General features: G+C 38.0%; 1 protein-coding gene across 11 annotated transcripts in view; it reads left to right on the top strand.

The window, feature by feature from the left end:
• Window positions 1-10,250, top strand: part of Zbbx (zinc finger B-box domain containing) — a 110,229-nt gene that overhangs the window by 91,938 nt on the left and 8,041 nt on the right. For 10 of the 11 annotated variants that reach the window (XM_021157882.1, XM_021157879.1, XM_021157881.1 and 7 more), the window contains 2 exons: window positions 2,179-2,301; window positions 8,364-8,621. In XM_021157882.1, coding sequence (XP_021013541.1) covers window positions 2,179-2,301; window positions 8,364-8,621 — 381 coding nt within the window. The remainder of the gene's footprint in view (window positions 1-2,178; window positions 2,302-8,363; window positions 8,622-10,250) is intronic. The other variant, XM_021157883.1, reaches the window with a different exon arrangement.

The following is a 10,250-nucleotide window of genomic DNA, read 5'->3' as shown; positions in this document are numbered from 1 at the left end:
TAGATGAGGCCTGTGGCCCTACTCAGGCCGGTTTCTGCTTCCCTAACTAATGCAGTCTCAGGTCCCGCGCAATTGGATTGGAGCAGAAGCTGTGTTCCATTCACCAGCAGTCCCAAAATCCTGCGGCGGGGGTCGTGGGTAGCTGGCGGGTGTCAGGCAACCCTGTGCTCCAGCTATCCTGGTGCTGATCCAGCCGGATCTTCTTCTATAATTTTGTTGAAGATATTTGCTGGCCCTTTATGTTGAGAACCTTTCTTCTCTTCTATACCTATTATCCTATCCTGAGGTTTTGTCTTCTCATTATGTCCTGGATTTCCTGAATGTTTTGGGTTAGGAACCCTTTGCGTTTTGCATTTTCTTTGACTGTGGTGTTAATGTTCTCTGTGGTATCTGCACCTGAGATTCTCTCTTCTATCTATTGTATTCTGTTGTTGATGCTTGAGTCTATGACTCCTGATCTCTTTCATAGGTTTTCTATCTCCAGGGTTGTTTCCCTTTGTGATTTCTTTATTGTTTATATTTCCATTTTTAGATCCTGGATCATTTTGTTCAATTTCTTTACCTGTTTTGTTTTTCTATAATCCTTTAAGGGATTTTTGTATTTCCTCTTTAAGGACTTCTACCTGTTTACCTGTGCTCTCCTGTATTTCTTTAAGGGAGTTATTTTTGTCCATCTTATTGTCCTGTATCATTGTCATTAGATGTGATTTTTAAGTCTGAATTTTGATTTTCTGGTATATTGAGGTATTCAGGACTTGCTATGTTGGGAGAACTAGGTTCTTTTGATGCCAATTAGGCTTGGTTTTTGTTGCTTATTTTCTTGCCCTTGCCTCCTGCAATCTGGTTATCTCTGATGTTAGCTGGTCTTGCTGTCTCTGACTGTGGCTTTTCCTTCCTGCAAGCCTGTGTGTCAGCACTCTTTGGAGACCAGTTTTCTCTGGGAGGAATTAGGGTATGAAGAGCTGTGGCACAGTGTCAGCTCCAGGATGCAGACAGAAACTGGTAGCAAAATATGATATCTTAAATATGATGTTATGTACATTAAGAATAAATTTTATTTCTATAAACATCTGCATATACCTTTTACATTTATAGTACTTTTTCATTATAATTAGGACATAGGAGCTCAGTGGGCTATGTTTCACAATTGAGACTGTATTTCATAATATAGCTCTTTTCAATAAATGTCCCTTTATATTAATATTGTTTGGGAACATAGTAGAAATAAAATATGAACAATGAATTTATGTTATTTTTCCAGTATGCTGAGGTATTATTTTTTAAATTGTTTATTCTTTTACAATATCATATACATATTCTGATTACTCTGATGGACTATTCTATTTTATCTTTTTATCTGTATTGATCTTCCTTGTCTTAGTTAGAACAACAAAGTATCATGGCCAAAAGAATCTTAGGGAGCAATTTTTTTTTCACTTTACACTTCCTTATCACTGAAGGAAAACAAGGCAGAAACCTGGAGGCAAGAACTAATGCAGAAGTCATGGAAGAATATTGCTTATTAGCATGTTACTTATGGCTTGCTTGCCCTACTTTCTTGTATAACTTAAGACCATGAGCCCAGGTTTGACATTACCTAAAGTCAGTTGGGCCTTCCCCTATCAATTATTAATCAAGAAAATAAGCCAATCTTATGGAAGGATTTTCTCAATTAAAAATACTTATTCCTAAATTACTTTAGATTGTATCAAGCCAACATAAAACTAATTTTGTCACCCTTGTTCATGAGTTTCTTTTCCAAGTTTGTATATTTTCATCTTGTTTGTGACCCCATTGAGTTTAACAGAACTATATCTGTGATTGTGGGTCAGTTCCTATCTATTAAAGCCTTGTAGGATCATACAACTGAAAGAGGAACCACACTATCCAAGCATATATTAATATATTTTCAGGAAAGAGAAGGATTGACTGAGTGCCTGTTTTACATATGACTCACTGATAACCTGTGAAGTCTTGTAGATCCTAGTACAGACCACTGCAGCTCTTGAAAGTCCATGATTCCAATGGGTGCATCATATGAATAAGACATTTCATAGTCCTCCTCTGTGACTTCTGTCCATAACATTCTCTCCATGTCCTCTTCTCCTGTGTTCCCTAAACATTATGAGAGTGGGCCTTATCTTACTTTATACTTTAAATTGCATTATCATTTTTCAGTTTCAGAAGACAAAATGTGGATTCCATTGAGCAGCTTAATTGGGTATGCTGGTAGTACAGATGCCTTGTGTGATCAGCAGAGTGATGAAAATCCACTTCCAAATGTGCAACAGCAAAAGTCAGGTACAGTCAATGGGAAGGCAGAAGAGTCATGTTGGTGGCTCACTTTGTTTCATTGTTCGATTCTTTCTAAACTGTTAGTATCTGAAAATTTTGTGCAGTTTTACTTTATTCTACAAGATAAAGAAAGATAATCAAGCTGCCAAATAAACTCATTATTTCTCTCAAAGATAAATTATATTCCATAGCAACATATTGGTGAATTATATAAAAAAATGTAGCTTAGAATATCGTACATTTTTGAGCAATCATCAAAGAATATATATACAAGTTCTTTATATATTTGCTATGTTTTGTGCTATATTTCATGTTCTTTTACTTGTTTCTTCTTTTAATTGAAAATAGATTCTTCTCTCATACAATACATCTCACCACAGTTTCCCCTTCCTTTTCTCCTCTAAGCTTCCTGCTCCCCTGACCCCCATCCCATGGGCCGTGTTATCTCTCCAGGATCCACACCCCCTCTGTATCCTCTCAGAAAAGAACAGACCTCCAAGAGCCAACAACCAAACAGACAAAAATAACATAAAATAAAACAAGGCAACATCCCTCACACTGAGGCTGGACAAGACAATTCTACAGGAGGAGAATCTCAAAAACAGGCAAAAGAGTCAAAGACAAACCCACTCCCACTGTTAGGAGTTCCACAGAAACATCAAGCTAACAGCCATAATACATATGCAGAGGATCTGGTGCAGACGCTTGGAGGCTCCATGCTTGATGCTCAGACTCTGTTAGATGCTTTGTGCTTCACTTAGTTGATTAAGTGGACCATGTTCTCACGGTGTTCCTCCATCCCCTCTGACTCTTTCTGCCTCCTCTTCTGTTGGATTTCCCAAGCTCTGAGAGGAGGGATCCAATGGAGACTTAGAAATAGTATGATTATTTCTATCTAATTTTGAATTCTCTGAACTATATTAAGAATGCAAAATAGATCCAGGATCAAATCATTTCATCTTAAATCTAATGATCCTGGGAACCTTATTTTCTAAAGATTACAATTGCATTTATTTATTGTTTTGTGAGTTATGTTTACATAGATAAAACACCGTTAGATTTCTATCACAGGTATTTTCCTGATGAATTTGTCACTAGTAGGCTAGAATATTTCTCTTATCCCATGAAACATGCTATAGTATATCTGGTTTTTTTTTTCTGTGTTTCACATGAAGTTGCAATATTTAGGTAAAAGAATTAGATAATCTTAACAAGAGTGTGGGGTGTGTTTAGCATGCTAACATCATGTGAGAGTCTGGGGATAAAAGGATGCATGAGTATTTTTCCCTTGTCTCAAAGAGATGACAAAATGGACTATTTACTTTGGTTTAAAGCCTCTCTTCAAGCCAGAAATTTAATTACATATTATTTGCTCATATACATATGATTTATAAGTCTCTTTTGCCCTAAATGAATAAGTGTCCTTAGCTAGCTTAGATATTTTCTACATGAATTTCTGTTGATTAACCATCAGAAGTAATACTTTTAGTATCAGACCATCTATTTCTGATAACATTTTTGGAGTTTAATGATTAGATACTTATTGTCACATCAAATTTAAAAGCAATCTCAAGTTTGCTGCTTCCTGCCTCCTGGTCAGGGAGAAGGAACTGTGTTTCAAGTCACTGTGTATTGCTGAAAATAAATTTAAACACATGCTGTGAGAACTCAGTTACAAAGTCACATCTTCCTAAGTAAATAGCCAGATGCTTTTAAGTATCTATCTGGGTCAGATGCATCATTGAGTAATTTACTATGAAAGCCCTTTGTTGTAAAAAAAAAAAAAATGTCCTAGCCAGCCACTGCCAGCCACTGGAGATTTAAAAAGGAACCTGACCCAGAAGTCCATACAGAGATTCTCAGATGTCAATATATCAACATCAAACAAAAAAACATTTTATAATGCAAATGTTGATCCTTACAGGGATAAGCAAAACACCCAATAATCTGTAGTTGTCGATCATTCTCTATGGTGTTACTGCAGATTCTTCCAAGGTCTTATTTTGAGGAAAGTGCTAAACATAAGAATGTACAAATTAAAATATAATATGTCAGCTACAATAGAGGTCTGTGTGTGCTACTTTTTTTTTGAGGTAGAGACAATAAAATAGATATGTCAGATGTTAGAGATTATAGAACATTTAGTTGAGTCTTTAAAAGGTAATAACAATGTCCAGTTAGGAAAATTGGGCAATGGGTTCTGGACAGAGATAGTAGCCTGAAATAAAATTAAATATTCTTGGCAGTGTAGCAGGCTATAGAAATTTTATACTCTGAATTAATGCCAGTGTATGTTGAAATGTTAATTTCTGAAAGGTCCTTAAAATCTGGGGATGTAAAAAGCATAGAATACATATGTGTTTAGAGGCAAGTATCTTTCTCATTCAACCTCCCTCAACATCGTGTGTGTTTGTAAATTTAACACTGTAGAACATCTTCAGCTGGACAGCAAGAAGTCAAGTTGACTTGTGCTGGCTAAGACCAATTCATTTGTAAATACTGCTTCCCCTTTGAAAACTCAGCTCAAACTTCACTACTTCAAATTTCATTAGCCAGCTGAGCCCTTCCTAGATGTACAACTTCATGACATCTCCATCCACCCTGTCCTCTCACTGGCTCCTCTCTTACAATACTCTTATTTTTAGTCCAAGCAAATGGTTCTCTCCTTGGTCCAGGATGCTTTGCAGAATCCCAATCTGTCGTCAGAACTTCCTGAAGTTGTGCTGCTTGCTCAGTGTCTACTTCTCTGTTGGTATAGCCATGACTATTGCACGGTTAGCTGGACTGGAGAGGTTTGAAGCTTAGTTGAGTGTGGGTGGGTGCAGTGCAGAATCTTGGTCTGCATGAATGCAGGCAATGCACACACCCAGATGGAGCCCAGGTTCTCTAGGGCAAGGTTTATGTGACCAGGGTAGGAGTGCTGGAAGATATTTCATCTATATACTAAGGCACTTTAGGGGTGTGGATGAAAAACAAAACAAAAACAAACAAACAAAAACTTAAAAGATCAGATAAGGAGAGAAGCCTAATAACTGTCTGGGTAGTAAATCCTGCTAAGGTTGGTAGTGGGAGAGCTGGCTTTATGGCACCAGGTTGTGAGGGTGGAGATTGCTAACTCCTGCTGTCCTCACACTTGAGGTCAGCCAGGTTGAAGCTTCCTTGACCCTTCTTCCATAATCCATCAAGGCCCTACATTGTTACTTTTGATCTCACATCAGATGCTACCTCCTCAGTTAGGTCTTTGAGGCCATGCTAAATAGTGTTGGTCCCCTAGTCCACCACTCAGTTTTTTCCTCTCTCCTGGAAGCCATTGTCTACCTTACATTTTCTAATGTATCTTACTTTGGTTAGGAAGCAGGAAGTAACTTGCAAATTCCACAGTGATGGATACTGGTTCTAGTATTCTGGAGTGCAAACTGACAGCAGGGATGCTGTCTGATTCATTTTAAAATACCTTAATTGTGGCACAGTATTTGGCCGATTTAGAGGTTAACAAATTATTTTTATCATCCAAGTGAAATAAGTGTTAATTCACTGGTTCTCAGAGTTGGATGGAATTTAAGACATTACACTGTCTAATTCTATATTTTAAAATTGAGGTGTGGGTTATCATATGTCAGATTACAAGCTGATTTCTGATTCAGTGAGGACAGATAATACGGTTCTTAGGGACCCAGCTAAGCATTTCCCCCAAAAAACCATGCTGTATAAGCTAATGTTCTTTGTGTTCCTAGAAGCCTTTGAGAACACATTTTTATTTTTACAGTAATTTTTAAAAGTATACATGATAGCAAGTATTCCAATAATTAAAATATTTTGCAAACTTACTTATTGATTACATTCTTGGTTCCTTAGATAAAAATCTTGTTGCTAAGATGCCACACAAGGAGGCTGGAGAATGCCTCAGTAGCAAAATTTGCTTTCCACACTTGCAAGGGGACATGAGTTTGTTCCCAGAGCTCAAATAAAAGTCAGGGAGAGTGGAGCAAGCCCATCATCCAGACACTAGAGAAGTAGGAACAAAGAGATCCCCCGGGCCTGCTTGGCCAGCCAATCTAAGATGAATCAGTGAGATCCAGGTTCCATGGGAAATGCTGTCTAAAAAATATGAGTGATGGAGGAAGGAATTCTATATTGACTGCTAGCCCCTCTACACCTGCACAGAAAAAAATAAACAAATAAAAGCTAAAGCAAAGCACATGCTATAATTGTTTCGCCAGTTCTTTTATTTATAAAATAGTAGTTACAATTACATTATGCATTAGTTGGTGATTTATTTATGTATCATGATCTCATTAGTGGTTTTGTGCTCATTAATATCATGATAGTTTGTCTTTTCAATATGTAGTATAGTTTCAGTACTAAGAATACTGAAGTGAATGAGATATATACCTGAAGGAACAATAAATAAATAAGATCTCTGTGTCTTGGTGACTTCAAACTATAGTGGAGCCTATTTCCAGCAGGGAAAATTGTATGGCCTTTTGTTCTGTACTAGCCTGTCTGATACATCCCCTGGGTACATTTTCTTTCAATTGGGATCAATTAATTTCAAATGCAGTGGTATCCAGATGCTGCTGAAAGCAGCAGCTACTGGAGTCCTTTCGAGTTTTCTGAAGGGCATTTGTTATTTTATAGTTTTCTCACTTCAGTTTTGTTGTTGTTGTCGTGAGAACCTCAGGCCTTTCTAATAACAACTTACTTTTATTTGCTATGATTCAATGAGAAATATAAATGTGTTTAAATTTTGCATTTGTTTAGGCTTCATGACCCAGAAAAAAAAAAAAAAGAATGTTTTCAGAGATCCAGGAAACTTGTGTTCTGTAAAGATTTCCTGCAATAGCTGCTTCTCTGCTGGGGTTGGCCAGATGTGGGAGTGGCAGCTTGTTCCTTCCTGGCGATGAATGACATATATATAGTCTTTCCACCATCTATAAAAGGAAAACCACTTTCAATTTTGGTCACCATAATAATTCTTGAGAGCATTTTCACAAGAATCAATACACAGTCAAGCAACTGTTGATTACCATTCTTCAGAAAATTTTCTGCACACAGTCACAAAAGGGTCAGAGACTTAATTTATTCATAATTACATTTAGCAAAGTAATTTTTAAAATTGTTTTTTATAATGTTCATTACAATCAGTACCCTCTGTGTGTTACCTTAGTGAGTTATAATTAACTATATACATGTTGCATCCAGAGGCTTCTGAGGGTATCTACTATATTCAACACAGAATAAAAGAAAGAAGAAAAACAAAAAAGACAATCTTACTCTTTATTTTATACAGGGTGACTTTCATTTTTTTAATTTAAAATTTTTTTTAATTAGATATTTTCTTCGTTTACATTTCAAATGCTATCCCAAAAATCCCCTATACACTCCTCCCGCCCTGCTCCCCTACCCACCCACACCCACTTCTTGCCCTGGCATTCCCCTGTACTGGGGCATATAAAGTTTGCAAGACCAAGAGGCCTTTCTTCCCAATGATGGTCGACTAGGCCATCTTCTGCTATTTATGCAGCTAGAGACAAGAGCTCTGAGGGTACTGATTAGTTCATATTGTTGTTCCACCTATATCGGGTTGCAGACCCCTTCAGCTCCTTGGGTACTTTCTCTAGCTCATAGGCTAAACACTAGAGTATAATCAGTAAACCTACACCAAAGAGTTAGTTTCTCTCAAAGGAGTTGGATGGTGTTCCTGATCATGAGAACTCCAAACTCCATTAACATGTGTGCATGTTCGTAAACCTTTGCACATTCATGTACACAGTAAATTAAACAAATAAACAAGTACACGCACACACACACACACAGAGGATTCCCTTCCTTCCTTCCTTCCTTCCTTCCTTCCTTCCTTCCTTCCTTCCTTCCTTCCTTCCTTCCTTCCTTCTTCTTTCTTTTTCTTTAAGACAGGGTTTCTCTGTGTAGCCCTAACTGGCCTTCAAGGTACAGAGATCCACCTGCCTCTGCCCTCAGAGGGATTATGGGATTAAAGGCATGTGCCATGCCACCAGATTTTCACTTGGGATCTTAAAGCAGTGGTTTACTTTCTTTTCTTATTGTAGGCCAGAAATCACAGAGACCAGCAACAGCAAATATTCCTGTTTCCAACCCCAATCAAAAAGACACCAGCTGCCCTTTGTCCTCTTACACCCGATCAAAAAGTGCAGCTGCTCAGATGCCATCCAGAGCTGCTTCTGAAATTTCAGAAATTGAATACATTGATGTCACTGACCAGAGTGAGCTTTTTGGAGGTAACACTGCTGATCGACAAGCCTTAGACACTTTGGAGAAAGAATTAAATATTCTGAGAAAACCTGCAGGTAAATTAGATTTTATTTATAGAATGTTAGCTCTGTATTCTGCTTCAGTTTTTTATTCTCACTATTTTTATTTATTCTTCTGTCATACATTACATCCTGACTGCAGACTGCAGTTTTCCTTCCCTCTTGCCCTCCCAGTCTTTCCCTAGCTGACTGCCCCTCCCCATGCCCAATACACTCCTGTTTCTCTTCAGAAAAGGGCAGGCTTCCTGTGGTTGCCAACAAACATGGCAAATTTCAATGAGACTAGGTCCATATCCTCCTAATAAGGATGAATGAGGCAACTAGTAATGGAAAGTGGGCACAAAAGAAACAAAAGAGTCAGAGAAAGACAGCCCTGATTCCACTGCTAGGAGTCGCATAAGCAGATGAAGCTACACAACTGTAACATGTATGCCGAGGGCCTAGGTCGGACCCTGGCTGGCACACAAGCTTCCTGGTTGTCTGTTCAATCTCTTTAAGCTCCTATGAGCCCAGGGTGGTTGATTCTGTGGGTTTTCATGCAGTGTTCTTGACCCCTCTGGCTTCTACAATACTTTGTCCACCCTTCCCCCTCACCCCCCCTGCTCCTTGCCTTTTCTGCAGCGTTCCCAGAGCACAGCCTAATATTTGGCTCTGGGTCTGCGCACCTGTGTCTATCAGTTTCTGGATGAAACCTCTCTGGTGATACTTGTGCTAGACACCCGTCTATGAGTACAGCAGAATATCATTCGGAATGGAATCAATGGAATATTGATTGATTTTGATTGATTTTCTGTTGGTTCCTTTTTTCTCTTTGTTCTTTCTTCTCTCTCTCACCCCCTCTCTTTCTTTTCTTTCTTCCTTTCTCTTTCTTTCTTTCTTTCTTTCTTTCTTTCTTTCTTTCTTTCTTTCTTTCTTTCTTTCTCTCTTTTTTTCCTTCCTTCCTTCCTTTCTTTCTTTCTTTCTTTCTTTCTTTCTTTCTTTCTTTCTTTCTTTCTTTCTTTCTCTCTCTCCCTTTTTTCTTTTCTTTTCCTTCCTTCCTTTCTTTCTTTCTTTCTTTCTTTCTCTCTCTCTTCCTTTTTTCTTTTCTTTTCCTTCCTTCCTTCCTTCCTTCCTTCCTTTCTTTCTTTCTTTCTTTCTTTCTTTCTTTCTTTCTTTCTTTCTTTCTTTCTCTCTCTCTCTNTTCCTTCCTTCCTTCCTTCCTTCCTTCCTTCCTTTCTTTCTTTCTTTCTTTCTTTCTTTCTTTCTTTCTTTCTTTCTTTCTTTCTCTCTCTCTCTCTCTCTCTTCCTTTTTTTCTTTTCCTTCCTTCCTTCCTTCCTTCCTTCCTTCCTTCCTTCCTTCCTTCCTTCCTTCCTTCTTTCCTTCCTTCCTTTTCTTTCTTTTTTTCTTTTTGCCAGTCATGCGTGCATCTAGGTCTCTGTGCACTGAAGACTTTGGGATTTGGCCCTCCAGGCAATGTCAAGGGTGGTTCCCTCTCATCTTTATGTCTTACAAACAAACACACAAAAAATACTCTTCCCTTATGTCTTATTTCCTTAGATATCCCAAATAACACACACACACACACATAAAATAATTAGTACCAAAAATTTAAAGTATTTTTATGTAGTCTTACTCTACCTAAACAGCACACAAACAAGTTGTGACATAAGATGTTTGAGCCAGCA

This window comes from Mus caroli, chromosome 3 (assembly GCF_900094665.2).
Source record: "Mus caroli chromosome 3, CAROLI_EIJ_v1.1, whole genome shotgun sequence".
In the NCBI taxonomy this organism is placed as follows: Eukaryota; Metazoa; Chordata; class Mammalia; order Rodentia; family Muridae; genus Mus; species Mus caroli.
Note: the sequence above shows the minus strand (reverse complement) of the source record. Positions and strands in the feature narration are given on the sequence as shown.